Source organism: Tachyglossus aculeatus, chromosome X1 (genome assembly GCF_015852505.1).
Source record: "Tachyglossus aculeatus isolate mTacAcu1 chromosome X1, mTacAcu1.pri, whole genome shotgun sequence".
In the NCBI taxonomy this organism is placed as follows: domain Eukaryota; kingdom Metazoa; phylum Chordata; class Mammalia; order Monotremata; family Tachyglossidae; genus Tachyglossus; species Tachyglossus aculeatus.
The window spans coordinates 7,280,331-7,294,360 of NC_052101.1; the positions used below are offsets into that span (position 1 = coordinate 7,280,331).

General features: G+C 40.4%; 1 protein-coding gene across 1 annotated transcript in view; it reads left to right on the plus strand.

The window, feature by feature from the left end:
* The window catches only part of ALKAL2 (ALK and LTK ligand 2), a 33,979-nt gene extending 22,417 nt beyond the window's left edge, over positions 1-11,562 (plus strand). The window contains exons 4-5 of the mRNA XM_038739924.1: positions 1,486-1,551; positions 10,872-11,562. Coding sequence (XP_038595852.1) covers positions 1,486-1,550 — 65 coding nt within the window. The 3' untranslated portion in view covers position 1,551; positions 10,872-11,562. The remainder of the gene's footprint in view (positions 1-1,485; positions 1,552-10,871) is intronic.
* Positions 11,563-14,030: the final 2,468 nt, after the last annotated feature.

Sequence of the window (14,030 nt, forward strand, 5' to 3'; positions counted from 1 at the left end):
GAACTGAGGCCCAGAGAGGTTAGGTAACTTGCCCAAAGTCACAGAGCAGGGCACTAAGAGGGCTGGGACTAGAGCTCACCCTGCCTCAACTGTTGGCTACTAAAAGATGCATTTTGTTTTCTCTCTGCAAATGAAACCATCTCTGCTCTCACAATTTTAACTCCTAGCCATTTTTCCTACAAATCCCAGTCCTCTGCATTATTCCTTCAAATGGGACTAAGCATCCATTTTTATATACATATATACCTGTATATATGTATATGTTTGTACATATTTATTACTCTATTTATTTATTTATTTTACCTGTACATATCTATTCTATTTATTTTATTTTGTTAGTATGTTTGGTTTTGTTCTCTGTCTCCCGCTTTTAGACTGTGAGCCCACTGTTGGGTAGGGACTATCTCTATATGTTGCCAACTTGTACTTCCCAAGCGCTTAGTACAGTGCTCTGCACACAGTAAGCGCTCAATAAATACGACTGATTGATTGATTGATTGAAGGGCCCTGGGGCTCTGGTGAAGAATGGCTGACAAGGGACAAAACTGGAAATGGCAGAGCCCGGGCTTCGGAGTCAGAGGACGTGGGTTCTGATTCCGACTCTGCCACTTGTCTGCTGTGTGACCTTAGGCAAGTCACTTCTCTGGGCCTCAGTTACCTCATCTGTAAAATGGGGATTAAGAATGTGAGCCCCACATGGGACAACCTGATTACCTTGCATCTACCCCAGCGCATAGAACAGTGCTTGACACATAGTAAGCGCTTAACAAATACTACAGTCCTTATTATTATTATTCCATGAACAATGAGGGGTGGTGAGCAACTGGGAAGCATATGATATTTCTTAATCACGGATTTTCCTCCCTTGAATTACGTTACTTCAGAAAATAAGCAGTGTGGTGTAGTGGAAAAAGCATGGGCCTAGGAGCCAGAGGATTGGGTTTTGCCAATTGCTTGCTGTGTGATCTTGGACGAGTCAATTTCTCTGTGCCTCTGTTTTCTCAACTGTAAAGTGGGGGTTCAATACCTGCTCTCCCTCCTACTTCATTCAATCATATTTACTGTGTGCAAAGCACTGTACGAAGCACTTAGGATACAATATAATAAACAGACACATTCCCTGCCCACAACGAGCTTACAGACTGTGAGTCCCCATGTGGGACAGGAACTGTGTCCAACCAACTTAACTTGTACCTATCCCAGCGCTTAGAACAGTGTTTGACGCGTAGTAAGCGCTTACCAAGTACCATCAAACAAACTTCTGCTGGGTGAGGCAAAAGCTCCTGAGGCAACTCAAATCATTAACTAAATGCAGACTCCGTGATTCCAAGAGGCTTCTTTCCATCTCTCCTAAGGAATTCCAGTGTGTTAATGACTGGTATTTGCAGAAAACCCATAGAGCATGCTTTTTTTTTCCCTTCCCCCTTGGCATTCCAAGGCCTTGCCCTGCTAATTGGCTCCACTTGTGATTTCTTTTCCATTTAGACTACAAAAGATGTGCCAGGCTTCTGACTCGGTTGGCTGTAAGTCCAATGTGCATGGAAGGATAAGGTAAGCACTCTGACGGTGTCATCGCACCGGGCTGCGTACCAAAGCTGTGAATCCTGTGTTTGGGGCCTGAAAAATTCATCAGTGTGAAAAGAAATCATTCCTTGGCTAAGGGAGTCCCCCTTTCAGTAAGGTTGACGTAACTGTCTTAATCTGGCAAAAGATTGGCCATAAATAAAAGGCATCCAGACTGAAAAACATTATAAGGACCCCCAGGCAGCGTGATAAATTATTCATAGGCTTATAGAGTTGGCACATATTGGATTTGTTTATGTGGAACACCTGCACATCAACAAGATTGGAATGGCAAAAGCTGGAAAGGAGCTGCAACTAGAAAGAGCATAAAAGGTAACGAAAACAAGATTCAGTTTTACTAGGCAAAAGAGGCCAAGGGAAAATGTCACCTCCCAGGAGGCAGAAAGGGAAAGTGAATCAATCAATCAATCAATCAATCAATCGTATTTATTGAGCGCTTACTATGTGCAGAGCACTGTACTAAGCGCTTGGGAAGTACAAATTGGCATCACATAGAGACAGTCCCTACCCAACAGTGGGCTCACAGTCTAAATAACAGGTGTCTGAAAAGCAGAGACTTTTAAAATGTGTTTTTATTTTCTCTAAGAGTGATCCAAACGAAGCTGGCTAGGGGGAATCCTGATTGATGTGAAAGGATGGAAAATCCCACCAGAAAAAGGCAGAACTGGTGAGAGGTATTTTATAAATGTGTCGGTTACACTGTACTCTCCCAAGCGCTTAATACAGTGTTCTGCACACAGAAAGCGCTCAATAAATATGACTGACTACAAAGCTTAGTTCAGGGCTCAGCACACAGTAGGTGTTCAATAAAAACCACTGATTGACTGATGGGTTGATTGAACGATAAGACCCCCGAGACGCATCAGAAAGGGTAGGAGGTATAAGAGTCAGGAAGTAGGCTATTTTTAGTCTTCTGTTTTGGTCAGATCCAGTTTGGGTTAACATCTTTAAAAAGAGCAAGAGAAAATGAAGCGAAACAACATGGCCTAGTGGGTACAGCACTTCTCAGGGAGTCAGAATTACCCGGGCTCTAATCCTGGCTTCGCCACTTGTCTGCAAGTCACTTCACTTCTCTATCCCTCAGTTACCTCATCTGTTCATCAAACGTATTTATCATCATCATCATCAAACGTATTTATTGAGCGCTTACTATGTGCAGAGCACTGTACTAAGCACTTGGGAAGTACAAATTGGCAACATATAGAGACAGTCCCTACCCAACAGTGGGCTCACAGTCTAAAAGGTGGGCTCACAGTCTAAAAGAACAGGAACAGGACCTGTAAAGAACAGGATCTGTTAAATTGGGATTGAGACTGTGAGTCCTATGAGGGACACGGAGTGAATCCAACTTGATTAGATTGAATCAACTCAGTGTTTTGTCATAGTTAGCTCTTAAAAAAACCCAACATATTAAAAACACACCACCAGCACCAAAAAACCAAAACAAAACCAAGGGATGGTCCAGAGAAAAGCGGTATGGTAAGAATAGGCTGTTCAGCCCTCTATGAAGACTAGGGAATCACCAAAAGGAAATGGACTTAAAGTAAAGAGAGAAAGAGGTTAGATCCAAGGAAGAACTTCTGGTGCTTTATCACTGTGGGCCAAGAATAATCTACCCGTGAAAGTTGGAGATTCCATCACAGGAGGTCTTTAAAGAGGAAGCAGACAACTAACAGTCCTAGACTGTAGTTATTCACTTCTCGGGAGGCAGAGGGACTGGATCAGATGATTACTCTACTATTACTCTCTTTATTTTACTTGTACATATTTACTATTCTATTTCTTTTGTTAATGATGTGCTTCTAGCTTTATTTCTATTTATTCTGATGACTTGACACCTGTCCACATGTTTTGTTTTGTTGTCTGTCTCCCCACTCTAGACTATGAGCCCGTTGTTGGGTAGGGACCGTCTCTATATGTTGCCAACTTGTACTTCCCAAGCACTTGGTACAGTGCTCTGCACGCAGTAAGCACTCAATAAATACAACTGAATGAATGAAAGAATGAATGATAATAGCCCGTCAGTTAATAATATTTAATGAGCGCTTACTGTGTGCAAAGCAGTCTTCTAAGAGCCTGGGAGAGTACAATATAAAAGACACATTCCCTGCCCACAATAAGCTAACAGTATAGAGGGATGAGCTTACATCTAGAGAGACATATTATAATAATACTTATTGTGTCACTTAAGTGCTTACTATGTGCCAAGCACTGGTGTAGACACAAATCAATCAAGTTGGACACTGTCCCTGTCCCACATGGGGCTCAAAGTCTAAGTAGGAATGGAATAGGATTTAATCTCCATTTTACAGAGGTGGTAACTGAGGCACAAAGAAGTTAAGTGACTTGCCCAAGGCCACACAGCAGATATGTAGCAGGACCACCTGGATTAGAACCCAGGTCCTCTAAGTCCCAGGCCCATGCTTTTTCCACTAGGCCATGCTGCCCCTCCATAATGGCCCCCAAGGGACTCTTACTAGCTTGGATTCGATGATATTCACAGGTGATTTCAGCAATTGTTAATTTGTGCAAAAGTATTGGCATATTTCATGCCATCCAACCCTTTGGTCTCAGAAAGAGCACGGGCTTTGGAGTCAGAGGTCATGGGTTCGAATCCCGGCTCCACCACATGTCTGCTGTGTGACTTTGGGCAAGTCACTTAACTTCTCTGACATGGGTTCTAATCTGTAAAATGAGGATTAAGACTGTGAGCCCCACGTGGGACAACTTGATCCCATTGTATCCCCCCAGTGCTTAGAACAGTGCTTCGCACATAGTAAGCACTTAACAAATGCCATTATTATTATTATTATTCATTGGTACATATTTTACAAACCCATATGTGCCTTAGTACCACTTTAATACATCATAGTATTCATTTATTTATTTTATTCTGTTAACATATTTTGCTTTGTTGTCTGTCTCCTAGACTGTGAGCCCGTTGTTGGGTAGGGACCATCTCTATATGTTGCCAACTTGTACTTCCCAAGCGCTTAGTACAGTGCTCTGCACACAGTAAGCGCTCAATAAATACAATTGGATGAACTGAATGAATGAATTTATAATTATGATGTTTAAGTGCTTACTGGGTTCCAAGCACTGGAATAGATACAAGATAATCTATCATCTTGTCCATGAGAAGCAGCGTGGCTCAGTGGAAAGAGCCCAGGCTTTGGAGTCAGAGGTCATGGGTTCAAATCCCAGCTCCACCAATTGTCAGCTGTGTGACTTTGGGCAAGTCACTTCACTTCTCTGGGCCTCAGTTCCCTCATCTGTAAAATGGGGATGAAGACTGTGAGCCCCATGTGGGACAACCTGATCACCTTGTATCTCCCCAGTGCTTAGAACAGTGCTTTGCACATAGTGAGCGCTTAGCAAATACCATTAGTATTATTATTATTATTATAATCAGGTTGAACACAGTCCTTGCCTGGTACAGGTCTTCCAGTCTAAGGGGGAGCAAGAACAGGTACCTTATCCCCATTTTACAGATGAGGGAACTGAGGCATAGAGAAGTTAAGTGTCTTGATTAGGCCTACACAGCAGGCAGTGGTGGGACTGGGATTAGAACTCAGGTCTTCTCACTCCCAGTCCCGTGTTATTTCCACCAGGCCACCTAATGACCATGACTTTAATTTTTTAAACTTCCTCCAAAATGACGGTTTCCCTTTTGGACTCAGAGTAAAACACTGTCAGGATGCAGTTAGACTAAAGAGCCCAACACACCCACCATCTCTTAAAAACTAAGCCCCCACCATCAGTCACAAAAAATGCCCAAAGACCCATTAGGAATTAATCTCTGAAATATAAAATATAATTCTCCTTCATAATTGATTATGAGACTGTACCAAAATATATTTTTAGAACCTTCATTTAGCACAGAATCCCATCATTCAACTTTGGAAATATGTCTACAACATAATTTACAAACCTGCCAGATGACTCACGCAAAGGGAATGAAGTCAGCTTTCTTTCCCATTTTGCTCTTCTACAGTTTGGACGCATTTCAACATGGGACAAACGGTGGTAATTTCGGAATGATACAGAGCAAATGGACATTTGGAACTAGGGCGAGCAATTTTCCTCCCAACAGGCCACATGTAACCATTTCTACTGACCATTAATGAACTTCCAGACTTTTGCCCATCCAAAGCACTACATTGCCAGAGGGGAGATATGAGCAGATATAAAAACTCAGCAGGAGCCATTAACTGGACACATTTCCCCACTAATAAATCAAATTTCTCAAGCACTTACTGTGTGCAGAGCTTGGGAGAGTACAACATAACAGATTTGGTCGACATGTTCTCTGCCCACAAGGAGCTTACAGTCTAACGGGAAGAGCTCATAATCTAGACGTTAATCAGAAAGGGGGCATATGGAAGTCACCTGACAGTGAAACTACCCTGCTCCTACAAGTTCAGGCCTAATATTCTCCTACCTTTTTGGCTAATTGAGAAGGGGAAGAAATAAACAAAAGCTTAGAGCCTCTTAGATTAGCTTGAAAATTTCTGCCCCGTTAAGAAACATGGTGGCTCCATTAACTTTCTCCACATTTTCAAAACGTCATATAATTTTCCTCAGGTAGACACATTTGCTCTGTTCAAGGACCTTTACCTTCCCTTGTACTGGCCATTTGTAAAATTGAGTTAGCAGCACTTCTCCCTACACTTCAGCATATAAAGGTCAAAATAAACAGTATAATACTGAGTGCCTGCTGTGTGCAGGGGACTATGCTAAGCACTTGTCATAGTCATTATCATCATCATCATCAATCGTATTTATTGAACGCTTTCTGTGTGCAGAGCACTGTACTAAGCGCTTGGGAAGTACAAGTTGGCAACATATAGAGACAGTCCCTGCCCAACAGTGGGCTCACAGTCTAAAAGGGGGAGACAGAGAACAAAACCAAACATACTAACAAAATAAAATAAATAGAATAGATATGTACAAGTAAAATAGAGTAATAAATATGTACAAGCATATATACATATATTATCAACAAAGTATCTCATGGGAGCTGAGCGCTGTACTAAGTGATTGAGAAGACTCTAAAGAAAAAATAGGGTTTTTTTTAGTGGTAACTGTTGTTAAGCACTCACTTGGTGGAGCCAATGTGCTAAGCACTTGGGAAATTTACAACAAAGAAGCAACATGTTTCTTGCCCACAAGGGCAAAATGTTTTTGAGTTGAGCTGGGATGGGCAAATTAGAGGTACGCACTTAGCATTTGTTATATTTTGAAAATATAGAGGTAGGGGAGAGGGAGGGAACACATAAGACAAAATAAATGTCAATATAATGTGACGATTTGCTCTCAATGATAATGATAATTGCACTATTTTTTAAGTGCTTACTATGCACCAGGCCATAGGGTGGATATTGGGACTGTGAGCCCCATGTGGGACAGGGACTGTGTCCAAACCGATTTGCTTGTATCTACCCCAGAGCTTAGTACAGTGCCTGGCACATAGTAAGCACTTAACCAATGCCATGATTATTATTATTATTATTATTACATGCAAATCGGGATGGATATTATTACTACAAGCAAATCGGGATAGACACAGTCCCTGTCCCATGTGGGGCTCGCTCCTATTCCCCACTTTACAGATGAGGTTACTGAGGCCCAGAGAAGTGAAGTAAATTGCCTGAGGTCACACAGCAGACAAGTGGTTGAGCCAGGATGAGAGCCCACAACCTTATGACTCTCAGGCCCGTGCACTAGGCTCCGCTGCTTCTTAAAATCTAAAACATTCCTATGGGATTTTTAGGAGGGTTTTGGAAATTGGAGAAGTTGTGGCTTTGCAGAATTGATAAGGGACGGAGTTCCAGGTGGAAAACCACACAAGTAATGGGGCAATGAGTCGGAGATGGTAGAGTTGCGAACAGTATAAAGTTAGTTTAGCTGGGAGAAGCAGCGAGTATAAAATGGGATGGAGTGGGAGAGGAAAGTGGGTACATGTAATATTTCTAAATGTTGTTGAGCTGGGATGGACAAATTAGTAGTATGCACATAGCATTTGTTACATTTTGGCTATATAGAGGTAGGGGAGAGGGAGGGAAAGGAGGAGAGACAGAGACTGAGAGAGAACTCATAAGACAAAATAAATGTCAGTATAATGGGATAGTTTGCTCTCAGTGATACAAGCCTTAATCTTTAGGGATGTGCAACCTGACATTTCTTACTTCCTCTGACAGCCTCAAATTTTGCTCTTAACAGACTATTACTCATCCATGAGTGTATTCAAACCCCTCTTGAACCAGTTGATATTTCTGTCTCACACAACTCCCCTTGATGATGGTACACTCAATCCTTGGGAAACTCCGTTTTTCTCACCCGCTGGGTCATGAATTTTTGCCTTTTTTTTCCTCAGCTTATCACCAAGCTTTAAGAGGTTCCTTGTAGTATTCACATTTTGGTATTTGGTGAACAATTCTATGCTTTTATAGATTTCAGTGATGTTTCCTTTCAGGTTTTGTCTTTTCAAACTAAACAGCAATCATTTTTACAGATCATCCTCTAGTCAGTATCAAACTTGTGCCTAATGTCTTTTATTTATTCACTCTTTTTAAAATATTATTCCTAACTAGCTTCTGCTCAGATAATCAGTCGGTTTGGGTAACGGGTATTAAGATAGACAATTTTCACTGTAATACTACCATTAATGTTGGTTAATCTGAAGTTTGCTTACCCTGAAAACTCACTGAGGGTGATATCTAAGTCACTGTGAATAGCCAGGGATGCGAATTTGCATTCTGTGTCAAGACCTTACAAGGAGGGAGAAGGAGAGAGAGGGAGAGAGAGAGAGAGAAAATTTCAGGCATACTAGCTCTTGAAAGGACACATAGAACTATCAAATATTTTACTGGTAAAGTCTTTCCACCTTATTCACACCATTTCAACACTGCAAAACACAAAGGCGGCCAGAACAATCTCCTTGTTCCCATTTCATCACATGGCAATTTCTCAACCTTGTGGTCTCACGTGGCCAGGCTTTTAAGCGCCCATAAATCATGTCAATCCTGTTTGTTCCTTTTAAACTCCGTTCCTTCTGTTTCCCTCATCCTAGAACAAATCTCCAGCTGAGTTGTCACTTCATTAGGAAGCCCAAATGAGTGTCAAATGTTTGGGCTAACTCTTCCCACCTGCAAACCCATGAAAGAACATGCCTGCTCAAGCTTCGTCTTTGATACTGTTTCATCTTTTCTTAAATGTCAGTTGATCAAGGGGATCGCCAAGCCTCTCCCCATTTTATCCATAACACCAACCTACTCCCTTTACCTCCAACTTGTCTACCCCAACACCAAGCCCTTGCTGTGGCCTTGAATTCCTTCCACCCACCTTCAAAGCCATCTAAAAATCTTATCTTCTATAAGAGGCCATCCCTGTCTAATGCCCGCTCTCCCTTCCACTTGAAACTCAGCACTTATGTACATATCCCGACATGTAAATACAGGTCAAGGGTTCAAATCCCAGCTCTGCCACTTAGCTGTGTGACCTTGGGCAAGTCACTTAACTTCTCTGTCCTCAGTTCCCTCCTCAGTAAACTGGGGATTAAGACTGTGAGCCCCACGTGGGACAACGTGATCACCTTATATCCCCCCAAGGCTTAGAACAGTGCTTTGCACATAGTAAGCGCCTAATACCATCATTATTATTATTATTATATCCTGAAACTCTGCCTTTTCCCTTTGTAATTTATTTCAATGTAATTTATAGTCTACCCCAGTAGACAATAAGTGTCTCATGGTCAGGAATGGTGAGCAACCAACTTTATTGTAGTCTCCCAGCGCTTAGTATAGTGCTCTGGGTATGGTAAGCACTCAATACGTACGGCTTATTGATTCACTGTGTCTAACTCTCAGCCGTGTATTCTTTTTTCAATACTTTGCAAAGTGCTCGACACAAAGCAGGTCCTTTAATAAATACTAGTATTACTACTACTGTGAATGATGACCTAGACACAGAGTTGATCAAAATAACTGTTATCTCACACCATTCAACACTGGGGTTCTATAATGATGGTAATAATAGTAATAATGATGATAATAATTGTATTTAAGGGCTTACTATGTTCTAAGTGCTCTATTAGCTACAAGATGATCAGTTTGGTCACCATTCCTGTCCCATACATGGCTCACAGTGAAAGGGTGGGAGAACAGATGGCTCTGTGACCTTCGGGCATTTAACGTTCACACTACCCTCAACCCCATGGCACTTAAGTAGATATCTTTAATTTATATATTATAAATTCTACCTCCTCTGTAAAATGGGTATTAAAACCGTGAGCCCTATGTGAGACAGGGGCTGTGCCCAACACGATTTGCTTGTATTCACCCCAGAGCTTAGTACAGTGCCTGGCACGGAGTAAGTGCTTAACAGATATCACAATCATTATTATTATTGTTATTAACTTCCCCAAGTGCTTAGTACAGTATTCTGCGCATTATAAGTGCCCAACACAATTTGCTTGTATTCACCCCAGAGCTTAGTACAGTGCCTGGCACGGAGTAAGTGCTTAACAGATATCACAATCATTATTATTATTGTTATTAACTTCCCCAAGTGCTTAGTACAGTATTCTGCACATTATAAGTGTTCAATAAATACCATTTACTGGTTGATTTAACTGAAGAGAAAATCAATCAATGGTATTTATTGAGTGCTTACTGGATGCAGAGTTGGCAGACAAGACCCCTGCCTTTAAGGAGCTAAACTGAGGCACAGAGAAGTGACTTGTCCAAGGTCACACAGAAGGTAAATGGTGGAGATGAAATCAGAGTCTCAGACCTGGGCTCTAGTTATGCTGCTTCACTATCACTAAACTGTCAACAGAGCATACTTTAATTTAAAAAGTGTAAAAAACCGATTATACTTTGTACTTCAAATTTCTGACTGCTACTGGCATAAACTGCTATTACTGCCTTTCTATTTGAGTTATAAATGTTAGCTCTAATTGGGCTGCAAGTGGTAAATTTATGCCTATTTAAGAACACGCATAATTAAGGTGATTTGAAGAAATGGAGATGCTTCTATAAGAGGTCTACTGAAAAGAGCCTCAACAGGGGGATAATACACACTTTTACTACCGCACAAGGATAATTTTGATACTAAAGGAGGCTTCCAAGAAAGATTTGATTAAAAATAAACACTATGTATATTTGCAAAGTGATTTGAGCTTTTTACATATCAGTGATAATGTGCATTTTGTATTCTCCAGCTAGAAAATGTTTAGCAGAGTTACATTTAAGAGTAAAGATTTAATACATTTTTTTTTTCTCTAGGTAGTGACTACCCTTTCTAAAGGAGCAAACAGAACCAGGAGAAGTGCCTTGGAAACTGACAGGGAAATAGAACTCTCTACCTTTTTAAACATATTCCATTGTGAACAAGAGATTTATTTTTGCAGACCAAAAGACTCTTCCATAATTCCTTTAACATGTGTTTTGTATGTTGTCAACACTGCAAATCTATATTCTGTACATTAATCTTACTGCCAGTAGTAGACGGCACTCCTTTTCAAGAAAAACAAAAAAAAAAGGTAACATTCAACTTTTGATGTGTAGTCCTGCCAAATACAGATAAAACATGCGTCTTTTTCAACTGGAAATTTCAATCTTATTGACTTGTTCCGAGACCTCATGGAATACATCTTTTGCTCTTCGTATAATCGGAATTAGTTTGAAAAAGAAAGCTTTTAACAGAGGGTATTGTTACTTGACAGCTTTACCTCTTTTATGATTACCCTTCGAGTTTATTTCAAGCTGCATGGAAAACTCAAAAAGCCAACTGAATAATATTTTGGAGACAGTGGAGTATGGATTTGTGAAAACAGACCCAGGCTAATTTCATTTGCTCTATGTACAATAAATGTATAAAACATTCCAGCTAATGTGCAATATGTAAATACTGTAAATAAATATACGAAATAAATGAAGTGTTTGGTATAGTAAGTTGACGCTGAGGTGCTTTTCTTCAACCATATCAGCATTACAACTAGAAATTGGAATAATTTAAGGTAACTTTCTAAGCACACCCCCAGGATATTTTAGTGATCAAGTGTATTTTGAGACTCGGCAAAGCATTATCAATTTACCAATCATCTGAAGGCCAAAGTTATGTACAAAGTTGTCCCCGTATACCCTTCCAATGTCAAGGGTCTTTCCACTGGTGATAGGAGGTTGAAGACACTCAGTGAATTCTGCTACCTAGGCAGGATTTGATTCAACAGTGCAAAGAGACAGAAGACCAAACCCAAGGGATCCAGAATATTGTACCACAAACTCAAGATTCAGGCACAGCTCGAGATTTATGAAGCATGACCTAGTGGAAACAGGGCTGGCCTTCACAATGGAAAAACTCAGTCGATAGTCTTATCGAAATGGGACAAGCAAATCAAACTCTTTAATCAATCAATCAATCGTATTTATTGATGCTTACTATGTCCAGAGCACTGTACTAAGCACTTGGGAAGTACAAATTGGCAACATATAGAGACAGTCCCTGCCCAACAGTGGGCTCACAGTCTAAAAGGGGGAGACAGAGAACAAAACCAAACATACTAACAAAATAAAATAAATAGAATAGATATGTACAAATAAAATAAATAGAGTAAAAAATATGTACAAACATATATACATATATACAGGTGCTGTGGGGAAGGGAAGGAGGTAAGATGGGGGGGATGGAGAGGGGGACGAGGAGGAGAGGAAGGAAGGGGATCTTTAAAACTATCTTCCTAGAAATAGTGAAATCAACTCATATGTGAGTGGTTTTAATTAATGGCCTTTACAAAGAGGTGATTAATGTGGATTCCAGCCAAAATGAATGGGAGAGCATATGCTTTTTTTCTGTAACCAAGATAGAAATTCAGTTTCTGGCCCCAAGACTACACTTTTTTTAATGAATTTCAAAGTGATGGAATAACCACTACTTCTTTAAAACGAGTTTGAATCTAAGATCCATAAAGAGATAAGATCCTTTATGGATTTCATTATCCCAGGTGGAATGGATGAGTTCAAAAGATTCAGCCTACAAGATTAAAATTGCAGAGAAAAGTCTATGGCATCTCCTTATTTGGTAATCTGTCCAGTATTTGCTAAAGTTAAAGGGTCATGATCTTTTCTCTCTTTTTACATTTCCAATCACTAGAACAGAGCCCTATAAGCTCACTGTGGGCAGAGACTTTGTCTACCACAGTGTGGCTTAGTGGAAAGAGCACGGGTTTAGGAGTCAGAGGTTTTATTCCTGGCTCCATCACTTGTCTGCTGTGTTACCTCGGGCAAGCCACTTAACTTCTCTGTGCCTCAGTGACCTCATCTGTAAAATGGGGATGAAGAATGTGAACCCCACGTGGGACAACCTGATTACCTTGCATCTATCCCAGCGCTTAGAACAGTGCTTGGCACATAGTAAACACTTAACAAATACCATAATTATTATTATTACCATTACACTGTTCTATTGTCCTCTCCCAAATGATCAGTAGTGCTCTACACACAGTAAGCACTCAATAAATTCGATTGATTGCATTGATGCAGGAGGTGCTCATGAAATAGGCTTGAGATGACCCCAGTTCAAAATCGTTTTATGATTTTCAGTTCGTCCACTAGATTGGAAGCTCACCCTCTAGACTGGAAGCTCACTGTGGGCAGGGAATGGGTCTGTTATATTGTACTCTCCCAAGCACTTAGTATGATGCTCTGTATACACAGTAAATGCTCAATAAATACCACTGATAGATTGATTTATATTCCTGGTCAATTGATCACTCCAGTTTTTCTCTTCCAGTGCCTTAACTGACTTTATTTTAGAAATCCAAAGATAAATTTCAGGTGCCCCAAAATTTCTTTAATTTAGGGTCACAGAGTATAGGCCCTAGAAATCAAAAGCCTCCTGAGACTTGCAGAATATAGTGAGAGGAACGCTTCAGTTCTTGCATGTTATATTTCTGTGGAGACATCCTAGCGTTACACTCTTTGGTCATTTCATCATCATCATCAATCGTATTTATTGAGCACTTACTGTGTGCAGAGCACTGTACTAAGCACTTGGGAAGTACAAGTTGGCAACATATATCATATTTGCATATGCATATGCATTTGCATATTTGCACAGATGCATATTTCAGGATTGTGTAAAATCACACTGGGTTAGTAATTCTTTATGATCCCTTGGTATTTCTATCAGATAGTCTCCATCATTTCCCCATCCTAATAGCTTCAATATGCAGTTTTCCAGTCTTTACTTCTAGTTTTCATTTACCTTACAGTATTTATTGAGCACTGTATTAAGCACTTGGGAGAGTACAATATGCCACCATGATCATTTTCGTCTTGTTGAATTTTTATTATAAATAATCCTTTCTTAGTGTGGCTCTTCCTTGACCTCAATGGGAATGACATTCAGCCCCTCACTCTAGTCATTGGTGAAAATGTTAAAAC